Consider the following 24,521-nt stretch of genomic DNA (forward strand, 5'->3'; position numbering starts at 1 on the left):
AGAATGGAAGCTGACATTCATTAGTTGTGTAGGTTGACAGTAAAACGTGCTTTAAAGCAGATGATGACTAGAAGTCTCACTGCTTTCACTGCAAATGGGAACATAGCGCTGAAAGCGGCCAGTTTTGCTTATTACTCAGTTGTAAACTGCAACGTAAAGACATATACTTTATCCTAGGAAAAAAAGTTTTTCCTTCAAGTGCTATTTACTGAATAATAATGCTAACTGAAATTGTTTCCATGCAGAAGGTTAGGAAGTTTCCTACCTAATACTAACAAGTTTGTGTAATGGCATGAATATATTTTTAATTAATTAGTAATAATCTGTGCGAAGATCTCAGAGCACTTGGATAATGTAAGAAATGGAAACAGTCTTTGGAGAAGCGCCAGTCTGACTAAGCCAAAGAGACTGTCACTGGTTTCTGTTAAGCCAGAACTCCACTCCTGCTGCAAGCCTGTCCGGCCAGGAACAGGGGAACCACAGTACTTTGCTTTCAGAAAATTGCAATAGCAGAGTCACAGTGTCAGTCCCGTGGTTTGCACTGGTTTATCTTTGGCATAATTATATTTCTGCTGTTGAGTGTGCAGGGTGCAGTCTGGAAGAAGGGCTTAGGCTTTCATCCTGCAGTTGACTCATTTGTCCAATTTTTGAGGAACACTGCTACAAAAAACACTCCCCAGTATATTTTATTTCTGAAACTTTGCAAAGCACACAATTTTGAAATCTTCCTTTATATATGAACACTTTTTCAGGGAATATGGAAATTACATGGTTTCCATCCTTTAAAAAATAAGCACAAGCTGGTGAAATATTCTAAATGGCTAATAAACAGAATTCTAATTAGTTCAGCAGTTGACAGAAAATTAAAATTCTATCTTAATCCCATGGTAAAGTCTGAATTATTTAATTGCTTCATTCCACATGGTTCTTACAGGTATGCACTTATTTTTTTTACTTTTGGCAGTGTCAAATGACACCAAAAGGTACTGTAATGCTCTTGACTTTACAGGAAAAATTAATAGTCTGGAAAAGACACTTCACATTATTTAATAATTTTGCAGCAGCCTATTGTTCGTTTGACAGGAAACGGAATATATTGAGATGCGTATCTCAAGACCAGAATTCCATAATGAAAAAAACCTACATATATGCATTGAATGTACAAGCTGCGCTACTTAAGGACTTTAGAAACTTGCTAAGTGTTTTACTAGAACAGTAATTTTCACTGACTTTCCTCCTTCCCATTTGGATGGGGTATCATCTGTCACCACTCCATCATATTTTTTTAGCTATTAAAAAGGCATGTAATTTTAATTTTTGTGGCCCATTAGTGTGCAAATGCCATTGTGCTTGCTTAGCCTGAATTAATGGTCTAAATTGAAATCCCTCTGCTTTTGAGGAGACTGCTGACCACATTTTGGAAACACAGCCATCATAATCTAAAAATCAAGATATGAAAATAACTAGAAAAAAGTATTTTTTAAAGCAACCCTACAGGGAGCAGAAATGGGTACACAAATTTTCTAAAGCAATACAGTGAACAAAGTAACAGAAATATGATAAAACAGTGCACAACCTTCAACTGATAAAGTTGAAATCACAATTTCATGATCTCACTGAACCTGGGAGACAAAGAATCACAAATAGCTAGAGAAGTAGAACACATTTAACCGTTACGGTTCTTTGGAGAATAAGTCATATTTGGATAGTCTCGTGTTTTTTTTATTAATAAACTAATTTATTTAGATATATGCATTCCTTTTAAAAAAATTGAAATAAAAAAGAAACAGCAACAAAAAACTTGAGGGTGGTCTAAGATGTCTGTCTTCTTTATGTAACCTTTTGCATTTTGTGTTTAAGAACTGACATTCCAAATGATTTTCTTTGGCTCTGTGCCTGGACTGAATACTGAGGCAGCAAATTAGGAATGCTTAAGAAGTTCCACAAAGAAAGACGTTTGCAGTGAAAGTGCAGCTAATGTGACACTTGCACTGGAAGCTTCATTGCCTGCTCAAATGATAAAAGATGGCTTGGGTCTCAGCGTTGTGAGGGGAGTGAATGAAGACAGAAAGTACCATGTTATGAGCTATACAAGGTGTTTCTGGTGGCCAGTGATCTGCCGCTGTGACTATGTTGATATTACTTTTTATTTCTATTCCAGGGGCTAACTTTGTTACTCGAAAAATTAGCCGATCGGTTGCAAAGATTCACCTGGGGCAGCTGGATTGTTTCAGCCTGGGCAATCTGGATGCTAAGAGAGACTGGGGCCATGCCAGGGACTACGTTGAGGTAAGCTGTGGGCCACGTGCCTTTTGCTGAGTCGTCTTCACGGTGGGGATAATGCTTATTGCTGTAACTTCAGGTCATGGTCCACGGAGGGCTATCTCGAGATGTTTTTGCCTATTGAGGTCTGTTAACTTTGTCTTGCTCTTGATTTCAGAGCAGGGAGTTTAGTAACACAGCAGTCTACCCCAGGCGTGACCTGAACAGAAAAACAAATCTTTGGGCTTACATTCCTTGACTGAATTCCTTGGGGGAGGGAGCCAACTATAAAGTGAATCTCTTTTAGAGTATTTCCCCTATTGTTTTGACAAATTTTATAACCAGTATTAAGATTGCAGCAAGATGCAGTATGACATGAAGTCAAAGATCCTGCTGGAGGTTCGTGGCCTTTATTATAATGAGGCAAGAATGATGTATATATAAATGAGCAAAGGTCTAACTGGTCATACATCAGAAAGAAGCATCACAACATAGTTGTGATGGCAGGTATTGCAACACACGTGCTTGCATCGAGTGTTTGAAAGGTTTTCATAGTCAGGATTTGTTTCTAATTTTATTCTATGCATCTACTTAAGCAGGCAAACAAACAATACCCCTGTATTGTATTACAAGGAGACATGAATGACCACGTAGGAAATACTGTCTTTTCCCCAGGAGACTTTTGTCCCCATTTTGGTGCTTAAAGATTTCCTGCGGTCATTGGGCTATTTCTGTCTTTTAATAATTCCTTGCTGGGAAACCGGATTTGGCTTCACCATTCATTGATGTAGTTTAAAAAGATTATGACTGTTTGTTTTGGTTTTCTATATTACAAAGTAAGAAGTATTTCAGTAGGAAAAAGTCTGATTTGGTATTTTTATCATAAATCGAGATTTAAAAAGTAAAATAAAAGCTGAGCTCTCAAATCTTGTTTACAGTCAAAAAGAAGCAGCAAGAAAACAATATTGTAATACCACAATATAAACTTTTGTTCTGGATGAAATTAAAAAAAGTAAACAGCCATATTGCCTTACCATTGAAAGGGTTACATCAAATGAGCGAAGAAGGTGATTTTTGGCAGCTGGCTGTAAATAAAGTGGGCTTTTGGTTCTGTGCTGCATTTGCATGTAAAGTGGTAAGGGCACCATGGGTGTCATGGCTATGCCTCCATGACTATTGTGTTCTATTTGTGGCCACAACATTAGTTGAAGCAGTTAATGCAGTAAACCATCCCAATCACCTTTTTAATGGATAAAACTATAGTTAAGAGAGTTCATTAAGTCAGTTACCGAGTCTCAGATGAACGGAAGTAAAAGATTAAGCCAAATAAAACGATCAGTTGCATTGAACATAATGAGCGTAATTTGCTAACAGGCATTGAACACTCCATAAATACTTTGGCTATCTCATCACAAGACAAGTTGCACCAGGTCATAAATCGTGGGATAAATCCTAATGTCTTCTTCCATAAGGGAAATCCAGAATAACCCTCTTGTGCCTAGTGGGTCAGACCCTTGTCCTGTGTTCAAACCTTTAAAAACAAAAAGGAAATGAGAACAAGTCTATCTAGAAGAATGACTAGCTTTCAAGGCCTTTGGCCTCCAGAAGGAATGTAGTTGTCCGAGGTCTACAGCACGAACACATGTTGGTTGTGTAAGTAGCATTCCAGACCTTTCAGCTACACGTTTTGGGCCTGTCCCAAAATCTTCTGGAAAGAATTCCTCACTAAAATATAGTTCATCTTGAGTATTTCTCTTCCCAGAGTGGTACCTCTTCGGATAACGGGAGAGTTATTATCAATTCTCTAATTCCCTGAATATTGTGGAAATGTGGTTACAGGCAGCCTTCTAATGGCTAAAAAAGTGAGTAACTTTAAACTGGAAATAAACAATTATTTGAGGCTTTAATGGACTGGAAAGTGGGGCTTAGAGATTTAACGTTGTTCAAATAAATACATAGTATGTTAGAAAGCATGATCGTATTTACAAGCATTTGGGGAGCTTCCTTAAGCGTATGGCTGAACACATAGGGATATATCTTATCCCCTCCATATGTACTTTTAAATCCCATTGATATTAATACAAGTAACACATGTGCATATAGACTAGACCATGTACTGTGTTTTCTTTCTTCTTATTTCCTTATTAGGGATAATAATAAAACCATAAATACATTCCTTTTTGTTATTTTATAAAATATTATGGGTCAGTTCCTGATCTCATGAAAGTTGATGACCAAAATCCCATTGACTTCATGGACAGATCGTATCCTGTATGTATTGGAGTGGAGAACGTCTGGCAGTTACAAAGCACAAGCAGAAGTCAGGACTCTCAAGCTTGGATCACATGCGTTCATCTGACTGCCACTGTGCTTTTGGGCTTCCGTCTACAGCAGAGCATGGAAGTGCCTGCACTGAAGCTTGTTGGTGCCCACCAAGGGATGAGCTGCCAGCATGCTCGGTGCTAGCTGTGGGTTGAGGTCAGCTTTAGTAGCAGGTGATTCGGAAGCACGATGCATAAACAGAGGTTCATATCAGGGGAGAGTAGTTGGAGTATGTGTTTGATTAGGTTTTGGGGCTGGGACTTGAAGTACCACCTGCAGGAACTGAAAATCAGATACAGCAGCATTGTGCTGGTGGATGAAAACTGGGAAGTCGAACACACTAGAAAGAAAGGTTTCCATTCAGTGTTTGAAGGGAACAAAACAGAAATAAGTAGGCATCGAAAATTGGGGGAGGAGGCAGGGGATGGCGGTGGGGTGTATATTAGTTTTATCCTAAAATTATATTAGTAACTCTTAATACTTGCAGAAAGTGCTGTGCTTCTTAACTCCCCCTTTCTCCATTTTTACTCTGCTGTGATCCAGCACAAGTCATATGGGATAATATTAAAGGTGACTATCAGTGCCACTGAGCGGGAAGAGAAAAAACAACATGTCAGTACTATTGATATATGGATTGTCTATGTGCTATTTTGTTTTGAGAGGGTAACTTACACCTTGTATTCGTTGCAGAAAGTTCTGGTAAGCCATCTGCTCAGTATTTTCAAATATTAGTATGATAGCAAGCCTTAGCAGTCTGACTCATTTCTATGCCGTTTATAAAACACAAGGCATCATACAAGTTTCCTCAGACACTTACCCAAGAGTCTTATTTCAAATAAATACAGATTCTCAGAAACATTTAACTTGGACCATTAATAAAATGGCCATTGATCCATCACTAATGTGTTGGGGTTTTAATTTTCTGCATGCTAAATACTGTAAATGAAGTTGTGAAGGTATACCTGCAACTGAAACCTTAAAAGTGTTGATCTTGGGGACGTAATAAACACATTGATTTGTGAAGATGTAAAGGGAAAGCCAACAAATAGAGCATGCTAATGTTGGAAAGTGGCTCTGGGAAAAGGTCAAGTTCATATTAGACTTCAACAGCTGAGGCTTTTTGTTCCTTTCCTTCAGTTTCCTCTTTGTTACCTGCTGATGCTCAGGTTGCCTTCTGCAGTTGCACTGCCCACACCTCAGTGTTGTGCAGAGAGCGGAAATACTGTGCTGATGAATGTTGCGGAAAAGCCTATCAATATATATCTGTAAAAAGTAAAAAAACAAGTCAAAGTTAACAGTTTTAATATTCTTTGTACAAATCAGAAATATTTTCTTTTGCCTTTAATAGAATCCCAGCAGTAGTTCCAGCAATAATTACAGAGGAGTCATAATTGGGTCACAGTTGGCTCCAATTCAATTAATTATAGGTCTAGTCAGATGCTAAAAATTAAGCATGTGCCTAAATTCATGGTGAAATCAGGGAATGTTTCATATTCTAAATATATGGCAATCAGCTTCCTCTAATTTATATTTAAATAATGTTGAAAAAAAAAGCAGAAAAGGAAAGTTTACAAGTAATATAGTAAATTATTGTACAGTCTAACCAAGCACATTAAGAAAATGTTTAAAGAGAGACTTTCCATCTTACTTGGGTTTTTTTAATTGGTACTGGTGCTAATTCATACTTCATTTTGTGATTAAAATGCACAAGAAAATATGCAGTCATTTTTATTCTTAAACTGTTTTGTGCATGTTGAAATTGAGATAGTAGTATCTAACCTACAGTGATGCTTTCTGCATTTAAATCTCCAGTCGGCATCACCTGATCCTTTATTCATGATTCTTCTATTCACCATTCTAATAAGTGGAGACAGACCCTTGGAGAAAGCTGCTACCATTTTTGTTGGGGGAAATCCCTCCTTGTATGTTTGTGTGTAAGTTTAAATTTGCCAGACAGAATTACTTAAAATTTTACTTTACTTGTGCATAAGAAAAGGATTCAGCCAGTGAGACTGTGGGCCAAGGCATTTCTAGTTCTCTTTTGTTGTTTTCTTGGAGTATTAAGGATGTGTCACCTTTTGAGATGTTTTCCTTTAGTCTGATGAGACTCAAAGTTTTTCTGACACATCTTTTCATCAGCCCAGCAGAATACTTGCTTGTGAGAGTCTTGCTTTGTTGGGGATTGTTGGTTATAAAAGGAAAGTCAGCTGTATCTGTCTATCAATACCTCATACAGTTATGAGATTGGCTCATGAACTTGAAGGCATGCTTTTAAATGAGGATTACCCTTTTGTTATGGACCAAGGTGAAAAATATTTTTCTCTTCTTACTGCTTAGTTTTTTATGCTCAAAGTTAATAACTTCTAATAAAAGTTAAGAAATAATTTTAAACACTCAATGCTGGACTTCTTTGAGTATGCGAGTAAAGATTTTTGAGCTATCTGGGTGTATTTTGTGTATTTCCAAGTGAGAACTTTTTCTTTCCATCAGTTTAATTGAGCTGGGATAATTAATGGCTCTGTTAAGCCAAACTGATCTTAAAATTATGTCCAATCTGCTTTGATTGATGGGATGATCCACTGAACTGATTATCTTACTGCTGCCATCTAGGTGAAGAAATTGTGAGAGCAGCAGGGATCTATGAACCTTTAGGAGAAAAGTTGATAGACTGTGCTCCTTTGGAACAACTACTGAACATTCACAGAAGTCTTGACAGCTACTTGCTGAAGCAGCACCTTTTCTAGAACCATGTGTATCAGAGATAATGACTATTCCACCTTAGTTTCTTTCTAATAGTTTAAAAATCTGTTGTCCTTTTTATAAGATGTAGAACTAACCCTCATGCTGAAAAGTTTTTGAGAAAGCAACATGTTCCCAAGGAAGTACACACTTACCAATGGCTGAATTTTCTTTTATTTCCTCATGTAAATACTTTGGACGCGTGGAGGTGTGATGTTTCCAGAATAAAAGAAGTCACATTTGCCCATGGTAATCTGTTCAATAATCTATGCAAATAATGATCCAGTTCTCAGGATACAGTACAGCCAATGTAAGCGGCCGCAGAACAGATTACTGGTCTCAAATAAAAGATGCGCAATCGCTTTTTGAAGTTTACCCAGCACTGACCCACATGCTCTATTGCAAATGCCAGTGCAACTTCTTCATGACACAACGAGAGTGCTGGAACAGCACGTCCAAGAAGTAGTAAAGAAGATTGTCTTCCTTCTGACTGAGCTTATAGGGAAAAGACAGAGATAAGTAGATTGCCAGAGTCAGTTCATGAAGCCATTGGTTTTGTAAATTATTTGCACATTGCATCTCAGCTGAGATGTTCCAACCCTACAAAAGAATTTAGGTCTTGGTATGAGGTGGTAGATGGCATCACTCGCCACAGAACAGACATCTCCCTGGCATGTCTCTCATGCAGAATCATGATAGGTTCCCATGAGACCACACTGTCATTTCTTTTGCTTTATTGCTGTCCAGGTAGGCTCCATCATGCTCCGTCGGCTCAGTAAGGCACCTGTGGTCCCACTTGACTTCTGGCTTCAGAAACTACTCTGTTAACTCTCTAGTTTTAATTAAAAGCTTGAGAATCAGACTAAAGACTCTGAACATTTTCTCCAAGGATGTCAACATTTTCTGAGAAGTGCCAAAATGAACTGTCGCAAATGATAAGCATATAGTGAAGCTCTCTTCAGTGTACGTTTCTTCTCCCTTGTCCCATGCAAGCAGAGCAAAAGTTGATACTTAAATAATGATGTTTTCTTTCAGTTAGAGCATGATTTTATATGAGCAAAATATAGGTATAATTCTCAATCATCTTTCAGATTTTGAAACTACTGGCAAACCTTCCCGTATGAGGAGAGAACATGTTTTAGAGCAAATGTGATAGTAAAACTTTTCCTTTTTAATGCCAAATAAAAGCTTACATTTTGATAAATACGGCTGCACAATAAAAGAGTTTATAATCATACATTTCTTCCAGCACGTATAGTTTAGATTTGACTTCTTGGCTATTAGAAATGGTTGCAATACCCAGCAGAGTAACACCCTGTCATCTTAATTTTACTCATGTAGATTATGTCTGCATTAAAGAAAAACAAAACAAAACCAAGTCCCTTCATGGTTTTTGAAATGCTGAAGTCTGTAAATAATATCATTATAAATACAGCATAAGTGAGAACATTCAAACATGCTTTATATATGCCATGCACACACACACATATGTATGTGTGTGTATGTGAATATATGTATGTTTCTGTTTGTGCATGCATGATTTTGTGGGAATTATTTTCAATTTCATGTATTTTAAGAGATGCATATATGTGCTTTTTTTTCCTTAAGATTGATATGATTGCCAATAAGAGACTGAACAAGAAAGTAAGTAGTTTATTACAATAGACATGAATGGTGCCCATATTTAAAACATAAAAATGAGGCCAAAAAAAAGGGTTTTAATTACAGTATGTAGGTGTTCTGTCTAATGCACATCATATGGTATTGATTTCCAGCAGCAGTGCCTACTGGAAGTGTTGCTGTTAGACCTTTTCCTTTCAGAAAACTATCCTGATCTATTTCAGAACTACAGCACCTTTTCCCCCTTTTTATTTTCTTGCAGCCATTTTTTATATGAGGAGAATATAATTGTAAAAAGATATTTTTCTTATTTACATACATTTTCCTTTAGCTTTCTTTTTCACCACTTTTGTGTTTGACCTATTAGTGTTTTTAGGCTTTACAAAGCCAAAAAAGTGCTTTCCTCAGCAAAACCATCTGGTTCAGTTTCCTGTGCCTCAACAATGATATGTGTATTATTATCAAGGCCACCCCGGTGGTTTTCTAAGTGGTCTTGTTACAGCGGTGGTCTTACAATTCAATTGGAGTGATGGAAAGGTTAGACTAAGGCTTCTTTCAAGTATAAGGTTTCCAGATTGATAAATTATGTATTGTCATCTTTCTGAGGCTGACCTATTATGCCATTGTAGCTTGAATGCAGTATCTTCAAGTAACACAGCTACAAGAATCCTCATGACAAATTCTGCTTTTGCAGCGTGTTCTTCTTGTAGGGCACCAAATTAGGGCACTTTTCAGAAGTAACTTTAAATGCATGCACCGTTCCTGAGATTTTAGGTTTCTACTCTGTCTGGCAATTTGTGGAAAAATAAGTGAAATTATGACAGGGTCCATGCTTAGGAGCCATACTAATACTTGTGATAGATCAGAAGAAAACATACAGATGCCAGCAGAGAGGCTATATAATGTGGCATATATACACCATCATTACAGTAACATCAGTGCATGCTGCAAGAAAATGTTTACTCATTAGCAGGTGGCAATATAACGCCAGGGTGAAAACAAACCAGGCTGTTTGAAAAAAAAGGTCTGTTCCACCTTCCAGTCAGTCTTGTGGTGGTTTTAACTTGCGGCAGCTGCAGATGAGATTGTGGGAAAGAGCTGAATCTCATGGGGGAGAGGGGACTGCCTGGACCCGGGGAGCGGGCGCACCAGGCAGCCTGTTCCAGGCTGCACCTGCGCCTGGAGGGAAACCACTGCCCCATCATGCGATGGAGCATGTTCACCATAAAGTGAATCTTCATAAATTTGACAGCAAAGGTCTTGCAAGTCTTTCTTGAGTGTATGTAAACCATGATCTTTTAAATTTTTTTATCCATTTTAGTCCACACAAAGTTTATGAATTGGGCAACTTCAGGGCAAATTTGATGGCAGTGTCCTCATAAACATTCTCTAACCCTGCAAAATTGCAAATACTTACTGCACAACAAAGAAATCCCGAGTTCGTGGAAAAAAAGCTACTGAGGTTTATGGGGGAGTTAATACAAATGAAAAGTATTCTTTGATCAGCTGAATCACTTCAGTTGGCATTTTCTTTCCTTTCTTTACTCTTTTTCCTATCATGGAGGCAACCAAAAAAAAAAAAAAAGCCAAACCAAAAACAACCCAACCAGGTGTGTCTACCTTTGAACTCACAAGGTTTTTATTCAGTCAGATGGTATTTGGCAACATTTTAAAGAACGGGAAGCAGCATCTTTTATTGGTGAATGTTAGGCAACATTAATAACAGGTACTGCTACCAGCCCCACCTGTAATAACCCAGATAGTTTCTCTTTATTAACTAATCTATGATTTACAGATTTATTTGAATCTTAGAGTAATGCACTTTTCTGAGAAAGTTGTATAGCATAGTTGGTTTTAATTTTAATAAGGGGGGAAAATCCCTTAAAACAGATCATTAAAATTTAATGAGGACATTTTTAAAACCCCATAATGGTTTAATTTACACTGGAAGTCAAAAATAGTTAATGGTGTTGTTATGTCTGTGTGGTAACATCCTCACTATAGAGTAATTGTTTTCATTTGAAATGAAGCCAGTAAAACATCACGGGCAGTGCATTCCCAGAACCAAAATTTTTAGCCCTTCAACAATTTCAGGTCATTCCACTGAAAGAAGAAATATTTCAGAGGATAAATTAAAATGTCAGGGCTTACTTTTATTGTACTCTAGCTGTTAATATTCTGTGTATTATTAAGAAGACTAGTTATCATCAGAGTGACTGTTCTTTCCTGATCTGGGTATGGAAAAAAGTAGGATTTTTTTGTTTGTTTGAGTGGGAAACATTCCCCAAACCCACAGGGTGCATTTAATATGCCACTTTTAGTTTTAGCAGAAATACTTGAATTTTAGCTGTAGGTGTTTTTGGATGAAGCCTTGACCTAACAACCAACATTAATGGTCCAAAGATAGAGCAGCTGAACTTTCCGCTTGGCCTTCTTTGGCCGACATTAAGCTTCCCCTGGGGACAGTTGACTTGGTTACCAGGTTAAGTATGTGAAGAAAGCTTATTGCTGTCATGTGCTTGACTCCTCTCTCTCTCCCTCTCAAAATCCATGTGATTTCTGCAAGAGCAATTGTTTGTTTCCTCAGGAGTATGAGGAGCGTTACATTTGCAAGGTAGGTGAGCGACACTGGCTTGGTGTTTTCTTACCCCCTGTCCCCAGTCAGCTCAGCAGGGTGACTGGAATGGATTTCCCTGCAGCCATGGAAGGGCAGAATGAAGCAAACAGTGGGTGCCTGACATCGCCCGGTGCCTGCAGCTGATGAGGACTGTGTTAAACAGCTGGCAGTTCCCTCAGACACTCCCTGTGCTGCCTCCTTCGTGCGGGTCGAGGCTGACTGATGCAGGGGAGCCCAGCAGCCGTCCTTCCCCACGCCCTGCAGATGCACAGAGCATCTCCTGGTGCTGGCCACCTTGGTGGACGTTCCATTGCTTCTAGTGAAATAAGAATTTTGGTGGTGTTTCTTAAGTGAGTAGGGCCATGTATCAGCTTTCTGCATTTTCTGTTGTGCAGTGCAATTAAAGGATCTCTGGGTGTTGGATTTGAGGAAGGAAAATTAGGGGGTCCCTAACTATTCATATGAAATGTACCAGTCTGACAACAAGTTATTAGGGATTTTTTGTAGAGTTGAATGCAGTCTAGGCACGTTTTGCCTAGCCTACTCTTGTTCAATAGCGTAAGATCAGGGCAAACTCGACTATTTGAAACTTCAGAGGACCATGACCTCCTGCTACGACCCCTGCTGCGAGCCATTGCCTGAACTGCTGGTCCATAGGAGGTGTTGAGTGTTGAGCCAATTTCTTGTTGCACCAATGTTACTTACTTTTGTGTTCTTCTATTAAAAGAACAGACACTGTTATGAAAATATGCTTACTCTCTAACTTTGCTTTTAATAGCAAGCTTTGTACTTTTTAGAAGCTGATATTTCTAGCGCAAGTTGTCCGTTATTTCTTGATCTGAAAATGTGTTTGATTTCATTTTTTAATATCAAAAGAGGTTTTCTTTCTTCCAAGTTCACTTCACAGATTTCTTTAAGGAGCAGTAAATTGCAATAGCAGAGCATTAACTTCTACTCCTGCCTTAACCTCTAGCAAGTGAGATGTTACTCTGCATGGTAACAGTTTATCAAAGCAACCCTAATGCTATAATGCCAGGCATACATGTTGCTTTTGACATAATGAAAAGTTTGCACAAATCATACAGTCTTGCTGCACTGTGCCTCATTTTACAAGAAAAAGTAATGCTTTGTGTTGCTAATGCAGTATTTTTGCCTTATGCAATACAGGCATGTTTTCCCTCTCACCATTAATTTATTATGCTGCATTTATTTCCAGACAAACCCTGCCTTTTCATATCTGGTGGGAATTCCTCTCTTCCTCTGAGGTGTTTTAAATTCAACAAGCATCAGGTTTTTAATATATCATATTCATTTTAAAGGGAAAATAATTGACAAGGGAAAAATATTTTAAGTATACCCTTCTCATTTTATTGCCAGTATTATTACTGATATCTACAGTAGATATATATTAAAAACACTGCTGGTTTACAACTGTTCATCTCCCAGATTACAAGTGGGTCTCAGGTTATTGGAAAGGTGTCGGGAGGCATGAGATAGGATGGTCTGTAGGCTGCGTGACAGACCAAGACGTGAGGGGTCTGTCTGCCAACAAGGAAAGCCCAAGAGGCACTTGGCTGCTGCTGGGCACTGTTCCTCTTACCACCGTCATGTCCTGGTTGCCGGCAGCCTTGCTCCTGAACCCCTGTGCTGAGGAGGTTGTATTTTAAGTGTCGTATTCAGGCTGCAGCCAGGAAAATCGCCACTGCTCCTATTTGTGCGTGTTCCATGTATATGTTGATGTGTTGTTTTATTTCAGCCCATAATACCTTGTAAACCTTTTCCAGTGACTCCCATGCCATAACCATGGCATGCACCGCTGGAATGTGGCTTTCTGAATCTGTAGTACTGGTAGCAGAAATTATATTGGTTTGCAAGAAGGAGCCTGCCAGTGTGAAGGTCCTGGCTGTGCTCTGCTTTCTGGGGATGCAAAGGTGGAGCACAAAGGAACTTGCCTGCCAAGGAGCTTTTCCAGGCTAACTGAACTATCTGGTGCCTGATCTCTCTGAGAATCTTTTTCTTTTTTTTTTTTTTTTTTTTCTTTTTAAAGTAATTCAAGAGCAGGTAATAATTTAGAATTGCTCTTGGTTGGAGGTTTGTGCAACCTTCTTATGTTCCAAGCACTCATAATGTAACCCTTCACATCATGTGCAGCATTTTAATGGAGTTTTACAGGTATGGGTGCTAAGAAAAGACTCTGTTTGATCCAGATAGCAATAAAGGGCGAGAGCATGTGTGAAGCGTGCAAACCCCGAGAGGACTGTAGGGCTATGCATTCCCTCCCTGCCCTCCTGGCAAGCCTGAGGACCAAGCATGCTGCAAGCCAACTGTAGGACTTGGTTTGGAGTGAAATCTTGTTCTAATAATAGGATTATTGACTTCAGTGGGACTTGACTTCATCTGTTGCGTCTTACACTTATGCATGGGAAGGCAGAGGCCGACAGAAGAGAAAAAGGCTCTGTGCCTGCACAGAGTTACTCAGTACACCTGTGATAGGGACAGCCACAATTTGGCTCTAAAAGTGACCTCAGGAGGCATTAAAATTCCATTTAATGTGTTACCAGTATAAACAGGAAGCGTAATAAAGAGTTTTCACCTGGCCCACTCAGTGCCAGTTTTCAGCCTCAAGTATGACAGAATGATGAAATTGGTGCACAACTGCCCACTTCTTGTAATTAAGTAAATTGGACTTTCCTCAAAGAAGGCTTTTTTGTTGCTGATTTTCATAAGGTCACATCTAAAGAAAGGCAGTGTAAAACCAACAGGCCCATGTATAAAAGTGTAGCTGCCAAAAGAACAAGTTTGAGTAAAAAGTCCACCCAAAAGGAAAGTAAATTAATCATCGTTGTTGCCACATTCATTTTGGAGTGATTACAGAAAATAATGTTAAATAATAACAGAATTATGCACATTTGACATTTACCTTCAAAATACACTATGCGGTAAAGAAAAACAAGCCTCAGTTCCCTTGGTTTAATTTATTCATATGAGATTTGTAAACAAATTGTGTAATGAAATTGCATGCTGATGACAGGCACTTAGTTGCACTGATTTGTAGCAGTCTGATCACTTAAATAGAATGGTCGTAAATATTTCAAGTTAGGGAAAAAAAGAAAAATCCAGATTCTGAAAACACTATCTTAACAATGTCTTGAACAGTTGTTTACATTCTGGAGTTGCTTGTAAAACAGTTGACTTCGAAGCTGATAGTTTTATTAGTAGTATCTTAAAGGGATCCTTTTTGCCTAGATATGGGATTTCACTGGGATGCTGGTTCATATAAAGTCTCTTTCACTGAAATGGCCTACTAACTTGTCACTGCACATGCTGGCTGTGTTGGTATTAGAAAGTACTTCTGGAGCTTACAGTGTTATTACACTTTCTTGGAAGGAAAAAGTCACCCAAACTTATATTTCATGAAGGCAGATAAAAGCTAGAAAATAAAACTTCCTATAAACAATAATAAAATGATGGTGTTCAGGCTGGAATCCCACCCAGAATCAGCTCTGCAGCAGCTAGGTAGAATACTGTCTGACAGAGAAAAGGAAACTTATACTCAGGAGGAGCACAGCTAATGGGGATATGCTGCATCCTTGTATGAGGGGCCGTGGGGGCAATACAAGATGAGGATTAAGACCATAGCTGACAGAGGAACGCTGTGTTTTCATCACCTACGCTTCGGCCAAACTGAGCCGTGAGCTGCCGCTGTGCTTGGTTCTGCCTCTGAAAGTAGCCTGAAATACTCCAACCTGAGTGGGGCACAAAACAAAAGCATGCATAGAAAATGGCAAACATTTACCTTAGATGTTGGTGATTTGTTTTCTTGCAGAGTGGAGAGACGAGGGAAGGATGTCTTCAGTAGAATAATTTGACTTGAGAATTGTCCTTAACACTAATTAGACCTTTACTACTGAATCTAAAAGGGACTGGCTCTGTAGGATCCCATTTACCTGTGTATGAATATTTTGCATTTCTGCAGAATTTGTAGTTTTGTACTGGGCACAGAGAGCCAGCTCAGTCTGCCCACCCAGACAGGGGACAAGACAACAAACACAGGTTCCCTGTGTAGCCTACCAGCTTACCACTGCTATAATAAATGCATCTTATTTTTTACAGGTGATAAAACTAGTCAGTGTGACACAGATTAGACTGAGAACATTCGTGTAGTTGCTTCTGGGTTAACAGAAGACCCAAGGCTTCTTAAACTAGATGGTCATTTCAATCCTACTGTTTACAAGCACCTGATCAAGCAAGTACGGTAGACCTTTCTTTCAGATTTCACTCTGAAACCAAAAAAATGAAGACACAGATGTCTTTTTACTAATGCCTTCAAGCATTTGGGTTTAATGTTTTTAAAGACAACCCATGTGATATTTTTCTACCTGATTTGTGTCCACTTCTGCTTTCTAGCACTTAAGAGATGCCTTGGAGCAAGCCTGCATGCGCATGTATGGGTTTTGGGTCCTTCTGTCTTGTTACAAGGAATAACAGGAGTGCAAAGATTTGTCCTTCTAAGGCTTTCAATGGGGACTGTTGAGGTAGCATCTGAGGTGTTACTGAAATTTTAATAGCAGCAGGTGCCAAGTCTGTAACAAAAACATCCTTTCTGCTAGAGGTTCGCTGGGTAACAGAGCCTGATAGCTGTCAACAAATAAGAAGTGCCAGTTTGTTTAGACTAAAACCTTTTTGCCTTTCAGTTTCTGGAACTTCACTCTCTTTTCTTTTGATAGAGTCATAAATTCTCTAGTTCCCGTAGTTAGAGAAGGGGGGGGAAAATAACAAAAAATGAATTTTAGTTGGTAAAAAGTAAGTACAAGGGATGGGGAAATCAGGGTATTTGAATTTTTAACAAAAACGCTTAAAGGAAAACAATAAAATTACTTGGTTTTATTAGAATTTGCAAGATACTGAGTTTCTTTTTGTGTGCATACAACAGGAATTAATTGGAAGTAGCTACAGTAGTATTTGGAATAACTTTGTCATCTGTCCAGTAGAATCTGAATTAAAACAGAACAAGAAAAGAGCCAAAGAGAGTAAGCCTGCCCATAGAAACAATAAGGCTTTATACCTTGAGCAGACTGGATTTGTTATTCAGTGGCCTCTATTATTGTGATGTTTGTTGCTTTATTTAGATGAACAGTTTGGCCCTGGTTGCCTTTGTTCTTGCTGTCCAGAAGACTTGGCACGTTGCATGCCATGCACGGTACAGTCAGAGAGGGAGACCTGCGAAAGGACGTCCACCCAAGGCCAGTTGGCAGGCAACAGCAGAACATCCTTTTCTTTGAAAGCGACTCATCAGGAAAGCGTTGGTCCTGCCTCTCTCTATTTAGCTGAATGCAGATGAGAAGCATGATTAACACTAACGAATGACCAGGGATTTATTGTTTACTTAGAGATAAGGCATGGGCTTCCTTCATTGGCACTGTCTGCCAAGTAGTTTGATCCTAGTTCACTAAGACTTTTATTATTTGTTGTTGCTTTTTTTTGGTAGCAGTGGTTGTTGTTGCTTTAAGTGATTTCTTTCACCAAAATCTTTTCATCACTTGGCCTTTTTTTATTTTATTTTTATTGCAAATTGTCTGAGCTGTTTGTCATTTGGGCCACAGTACTCTGGAGGTCCTTTTCGTGCATCACATGTTCTGTATCCAACAGTGCTTTTTCTGTTCAGTGCTTGCCCTCCTCCCCAAAGCTGAAATAAATCAAAGTAGGTTGAGACTCAGTCGCAATAAATCAAGACCTGTCCAAAACTGGAGCCTGCCCAGTCAAAATGTCATAGCTTGGCTTTCACTGAGGATTAATTAAAGGCCTGATATAAAGCCCAGATGTGCTTCAGGAGAGTAGCAAACTGCCTGGTGGTGGCTATACTAAAAACCAAGTCTCCCCATGAATCTGCCCACCCAAGAACATGGAGGAGGATAAGGCTGAGGGAAAGGGAAGAAGGGAGGGGAGGGGAGGAAAGAAGTAAACTGAATCAAGCATGATTTTATAGCATCTACGTTGGCGGAAAACAAGACGAGCTCTGTGCTAGAACACCTCTGAAAAAACACAAAGCATGCGTGTGTATATTTCTAACAGTGGCAGAGAACATAATTGTTAAAATGTTCAACATTAATTGGGAGTGGGATAAAACTAACACAGTGAGTGAACTTTTGCACTTTTTATGGTCAAGAAAAAATATATGTGGCATGCCCAGTGACTGAGTTTGCTCAGTGCCTGTTTTACATTAAATTCCTGAAAGTCATCTTGCCTAAAATAGTTTAGCTGAAGATTCCTGAGGCTTTGATAGGGACAGATATGGAAATGTGTGTGTACCTAATTCAGTATATTTAAATATAAACATGCAATTTTTTTACTTAAACACTCAAATTGCACAGTGCTTGCGTTATGGCCTTTGTAAAGCTCCAGCTTCAGCTCCAGAGATACGAAGATTTAATTGAACAGTGTGCATGGAATGGCCTCTATTAAAAAACTGACAGACACTGAAAGAGTGTTGCAGCTTGGCTGTGGGACACGGCATATGGCTATGCTCACTCTCTTTTGCAGGCATAGAAATAAAATTTCTTGGGGAAAAAAATAAAATAATAGTATCTGATTGTTTATATTGAAATTAAAGATTTTGCCTGAATAAGATTAATCCAACATTTATTATCATAATTGGTTTCAATTTCTTGTAAGTTGTAAGTAAGTAATGAGTATGCATACGTGCTCTCATGAAATGCAGTGTTAAAATTTCGTAGACCTGGACTGGTGGTTCTGGCATGGCTGGAGAGATCTGCTGAGCAGTGCAGGGCTGCCCTGGGCTCTTCAGTCTGGTGTAGTGACAGACCTGTAGTGAGTCACTGCTTACACAGTAGGCAGTTGTGAAACTCTGAATATTCCTAGGCATGGGATGTTCCTATGCATATGCATGTACAGAATCATGTATTTATGTACTTATAAGACATGACATCCTGTCTAGTCTCTCCTCTGCCCAGAATAAATGAGTGCCACCTTGCAAAGCAGGCAGAGAAGGGGGAGATAAGAAGCTGGACAGGAGGGTTGGATTAAGGTCTTATTTCTGCAAAACGTGAGCCAAGAGTACAACAGTTCTTTGTTAAGGTCCCAGAAAGGTCTGGTGAAAGCCAGGGTTTGAGGGCAGTTGAGTGGCAGGCTTCAGAGTCCTGCTGCCACTGTGACTTGTCCTTATTGCACGTGGCAGATACACATTTGTGCCACCTTGGCAAAGCAGAACCGTGATGAGCCCTGACTGTATGTAACACATACGTCAGATCAGTAGCGAGTGACAGGCTTTGCCCCTCAGCAGTCCTTCCTCCTGTGCAGTGAGGAGAAAGCCAGTGATCCTCTGCAGAGTCATTGTGCCTCTGAGAAACTTGCAACACTGGTTGTGTACCACAGGACAGCTTATGTAGGGTTGCCTCATGCACAGTCTTGTCTCTAAAGGAGCCCCCAGCATTATTCTAGCCACCTTCAAGCTCCTTGCCTGTATCTGAAGTCCGTTGGCGCTGCCCCTTTTTGTTTTCCACAAAGGCTTGATTTTGAGATGCTCTCCATCTTCTTCATGAGGCTTCACCTATGCTGTCCTCTTCATACCCTGCTTCTTCCCACAGCAGTTCCTTGCTAAGTTCTGGTCTCTTCCATGCTCCCACATGAATGTTGATTCATGTCTTTGATGTATTTGTTCATCATACCATGTTCTACATGGCAGACCCTTCATGGATCTCACTGCTGTTGTTGCTGTTATCGCCACTAGTTACAGGTGCTAAAAGAGTGAATACGCCAGGACTCTTAACTGGCAGCTTCTCTGATGCCAGGGAGCACCGAGGAGAAGGTCCCTGCCATGTTGCAGTGGTTGTTGGTGTCAGGGAGCGGCAGGAGTGGGGCTGCACTGTGATGGGGACAGGCTGTGTGCTGGTGGTGACCCCAGTGCCGGCAGTGCCCTCACCAGCCAGGGCACAGTCCTGCAGCATCTGAACTGGACGGGCAGAGCTGGGGGCAAGTAACAACATCCCACCGACAGCTCCAGCCAAGGTGAGGTGATGAATAAGGTCCAGAGTCCATCCAGGGGGACCAGTTAGGAGCAACAGAAGGGGCTGGAGACCATCCAGGAGAACCAGTGAGTGAGCCAGGACAGTAGGGGACAGGATGGGGCTGACATATGCCTATAGCACAGCTCAGAGGCAAGATCTGGGTCTGGACCTGGATTGAAATGGAGCCCCTGGAGCCACGGGCAGAGTGAATACTGACAGCATACCTTCCGTGCAAGACGGGAGAAGAAACTTCTTGTGGAGACCTTGTGCAGTGAAGGGAAGGAACCACCACCAGAGTAAGTTTGTTTTAGCTAAGTAATAATAAAATGTAACTGGATGCAGAATGGGAAGAGTCTGGAGTTGCGTTGTAGTTAAAATAGGGGGTTGGCCCAATTAACACCCAATTACACTGCTTCTGTGCCCCAGAACATTGGACAGTGGAGAGAAGCCCCATGCACGTGTTCCCTCTGGAGACAGGGAGCTAGTGTGCCTCACAGGGCCACTTGCCTCTGGGCACAATGGGTGGCTTTCAGGCAGCCAGCCTGGCCCCGGCACCCCAGCTCCCCTCTGCTCTCGGGGGCTGCTGCAGAGTCACCTCTGGGAACGCATGACTGTGCGGGGGGCAGCCTGGACCAGAGAGCACCACAGGAGAGAAACTTACGGCTTGCACAGGGAGCTGGGTTTTGTGACACTGATACTGCAGAGCTTTACAAGAGAGAAACATGTACAAGAAGCTCTGCTGTGGTCTTTCCTTATGGTTATATCGTTTTCAGTCTGTAATTTCCTATAAAAATTTCACTGTGGCTTTAAATTTAGCAAAGCCCATCAAAGTCTGGGAACTTCTTAACATTTTTGTTTGTAACAAATTTTAACAAAGTTCAGCCTTTGAGCCAGGATTAGAAAACACTGAGAAGGCTGTGCTAAATTTAAAAATCCACTTTAGTTTTAAATGCCTTTGCAAGCTGTTACATCTGAACATGAAACATGCCTTTGCTTTTTGTGTGTGTAAAGAAAAAGGGAAAAAAAAAAAGATTTAAAAGGCTAAGTGCTTAAAATTTGACAATTAGCTACTGTACATGCTCAGGAGCTTCCCCAGCTTTCCCCTCAACCCGTGTTTTCTTTATCTCCTGGGTGGTCCCTGCCATCCCTGTCCCTTCTTCTAAGACCCCATCCCCCCTCTTCTCCATCTTCACCCTCCCTGCAAAGGGGGGCCCTCTCATCCCAGTCATTGTCCTTCCTGCTGGGAAGCCTCAGACCCCTTTGGGACCCAGCCAGTGATGTTCTTTATTTCATACTCGCAGAACCAAAGAGAAACAAGTGGTACAGAAGATAAGGCAACAGCTTTCTAGTGTGGAAAATAATGCTGAATCTTGAACCTCCTGAGGCTGAGCCCAGATGAGCAGCACAAGGAATGTGTCCTGGCTGTCAGGGATGCGGGGTCATTTGTCCTTAGCACTTCTGGAAACAAATCTCCCCTTCCTTCCTTAGAGAACTGGCTATTCAGCTGGTGCAAGTCAGTGGATCCCATTCAAAACAATAGTATTATGCACATTTGTGATGGCTGCATAGCTCTCTAGGGTAAGGTTGGTGCAGAACCATGAACTCATAGATGGACTTTTTCTGGTATCCTTTTTGGATGGTAGAAAGCTTATTAGCCTGGACAGTATGTCTCTGTGAGACAGGCAGACAAGGAAGTTGTATGTACTGTGCAGCAGGTTTGTCTTCATGGTGGGTCTCTGAAAGCAACAGGAGCTTTAGGTCAAGCTTTATCTACTCTAGAGATCTGCCTCACGTAAATCAGCATAATTACAGTAGTACAGTACTTCTTCCCTTCTTTCCCACAGCCTGGAGACGGTTAGGTGTGTGTAAAAGTATGGTAGCACATCTTGTCTGGGGTATACACAGGCCAAACTTTCTGGAAGCTGCATTATTGACTTCGGTCTGCTGTTACGGTCACCGAGGAGGTATTTTGCAGTGCTGGAAGCAGAAGCAAATCCTCCTCAGTCTCTCCTCAGAGTCTCAATGACATTGTGCCTAGTAGTTCCTGTTGACTTGAAACCCCACAGACAGGCATTGCCTGAGTTCTCTTGTCAGTAAGGGTAGTAATAAAGTGATTTTTGGAAGGCCTAAGTAATCCCTACAGTATGGAAATTGCTCAGTGTAGTAACTTATATTCATCATGAAAAAAACAGTGTGAGTCAGCTCCGTCAGTTCAGTAACAGTTTTTAAAGACGATTTTTTATCTTTGCTTCAGAACTGCATTGCATACATCTTGTCAGCTCACGAGCATTCTCAACATAGGCACAGTGGGACCTTAAATGGAAAAGGAACATAAGAAAAAAAATTGTACTTAAAGTGAAAATGTCTCAGAATATCTTTCCCCATTTCCTTGCTACAGAGCACAACAATATTGGTGTAAAATGCTTGTAACTGTAGTAATTAAGGAGTGAATGGCTTATAGGACTCCAGCATATTGTGATCAGTCAGTCACTTAGCCTATATCTCTGAACTGTTCACTATGTAAGGTATTACACTGTATTTGCTTAATGCAATTATGGAATAATCCTTGGTCCAGTTTCCTGGAACAATACAAACAGGCTTTTCTCCTTTCCATGTGTTCCTGGTTTACAGCCTAACTTGGGAGGGAGCTGTGTTTGTGAACTTTTGTTTCCCTTCACACTGGGGTCCAATTCCAACATACTTCTTATTTGATTTTTGTTCTGAAAATGGTTGTGCTCCATTGTCACCCCAATGTGCATTTTGTTGAAATCTCTTCCTAGAGTTTTACCTGAGTAAAGATTGGAAGAAATACTCCTTTCATTATATAAAAGTGTCAGTAGTATTGTGTTTGTTTTCCCTGTTTTGCTTTTAAACTCTTTGTGCAGCTAGATTTCATGTTATCTTCAGTCTCAAATTACTTACCTTTTTGTTGGAGTTCGGACAAAAACCGAAACCCTGTATCTGACCAGCCCTGTCTTCAAAGCAGAGCAGGCTGGATCAGCTTTTTGTATTTAGTTCCTATTTCCTATTTAAGAAGGTGGGATAAACTTCTAGTTAACCTGTTAGAATAAAACTCTGGGTCTAGCACCTCATCATTTTCTCTTCCTTTACAACCTATTAAACTGTGGAAGCAAGGAAGAACGGGATTGTCTGAAGATATTATTCAAACTTAAATATATTTTAAAGTTTTTAAATTTTAAAAGTATTACTTCTATGAAAGTACAAGGATTCTGCTAATATTTTTATGGGCTGGTTATATTTTGAAAAATCAGAGTAATTGGAAAATGTTGGATGTGCTGTAACCACCATCTGCCCCTGCCTTAAAAAATGTGCATGGTTCCATACACACATTTTAAATGATCCATCATATATCATCACTTACTACAGTACTTCATTCATGTAGGTGTTAGTTTTTGTGTGCAAAAGGTCAAATCTTTTCAAACTTAATTCTGAACGCCTGCATTCTATAACCTAACTTCTTTGAAGTTCGAATATATATTTTTAATATAATAATTCATCATTAGCTGGAGGGAAGAAAGAGGGGGGGAAAAAAAAGATGTTCCTGCTTCAAATCAAGTTGATGGAGGTCTTTTGGTTGTTTGTTCATATTTTTAACATCAGAATTCCATAGTATGGGTGATATGTCTTAAAAGCTGTAGAAATGAGGTTGCACCACCACCCTTAAACATTTCATTTCTAAAGAAAAGATGGAGCATTTTAAACATGAAAGTTGGGAAAGGAGGAAAAAAGTAGTTACTGAATTATTTGTCCTATATGCCATGTTTTTAAAAAATAATATAATCTTGAAGTTAGCTCTTGGCATTGCTTGAGCTAATTCTTTATAAATCCCTTTAAAATGCACACTAGACCTGGAACATTTTTTTAGGGCCAAAGAGTATCAGTGTAAAATTAGAAAAACAATATATTTGAGTTTGTTCTCTTGGCTTCTGGGAGCTGAGTGGGTGGTGAGGAGTCCCTTCCTTGTAATAATCTTTTTACAAATAGAAATTTTGCAACAGTTTAAAGAAGGTAACTCAGATGGAAAAAGAGGAACATGTCAGTGCATTTCATTTGATTGTAATGTGCTTTACAAAAAAAAAAAAAATCCTCTCAGAACAGAGAATAAGTGATGAAAATTATTATGGGTGAAATAATGAAACATGTAGGGATTAGAAATATATACAAGTAGATCTGTTAACTTTGTTTAGATTTAGTAACTTGGCTTTTTAAATGTGTTTCAGAAATTTTACACGGTGCTGCCTGTTCGTGTCATTATAATTAGGGGTCTCTTGGTATTTCCATTACCAGAGAATGTTTTCTTGCGTTTTTAACCTAACACTGAAAACGGTGGGGGCAGGGGGAATACCCAGCTCATTTTTGACAAGCAATGTCAGAGCCCAGGTGTAAAGTTTTATACTGTATTTAGCCTGAGTTCTTATTCTGTTTGTAATATGTAATGCAATTTTTCAGCATGTAAGTTGATATTATGAATAGTTAGTGTTCAATATACAGTCGGGATCCTTGGCTGTGCCCAGAATTTGCTCAGTTGTGTCACAAGGAGCGGGCAATGGCATCACACTGCTCAGGCTGGCTACAGACTGCACCACTCCCGAGTTGCTTGGGGTCCTGGAGCTCGTTCCAGTAGGTAGGTGATACGGGCTCTCAGGTATGGCCTGCTTCTCCCTCCTGCCCTTCCTCCACGCACTGTGCCTCTTCCAAAAGCCGAAGAGGGTGGTGATGTTCCTCAGAGGTCTCTTTGATGTTTAGAGACTCCCCTTTCTCTATTTTCAGGTCCGTTCAACAGTTTTTCTGTCTGGTCTGCAGTGCTGTGGAAGTTGACCCCCTATATGCTTGCTGTGTAGTGATTTTCTCTCTTTTTTCTTTTTTTTTTTTTAATAAACTGACAAAAAGTACTTTGAATTAAATACCAATTTACT

The 24,521-nt window shown here is 39.9% G+C and overlaps 1 protein-coding gene across 2 annotated transcripts in view; it reads left to right on the forward strand.

Annotated features, from left to right (window-relative positions):
* Positions 1-24,521, forward strand: part of GMDS (GDP-mannose 4,6-dehydratase) — a 427,376-nt gene that overhangs the window by 196,493 nt on the left and 206,362 nt on the right. For both annotated transcript variants that reach the window (XM_037380895.1, XM_037380894.1), the window contains exon 7: positions 2,162-2,289. In XM_037380895.1, the coding sequence (XP_037236792.1) occupies positions 2,162-2,289 (128 nt within the window). The remainder of the gene's footprint in view (positions 1-2,161; positions 2,290-24,521) is intronic.

The sequence above is a fragment of the Falco rusticolus genome, chromosome 3 (genome assembly GCF_015220075.1).
Source record: "Falco rusticolus isolate bFalRus1 chromosome 3, bFalRus1.pri, whole genome shotgun sequence".
Classification (NCBI taxonomy): Eukaryota; Metazoa; Chordata; class Aves; order Falconiformes; family Falconidae; genus Falco; species Falco rusticolus.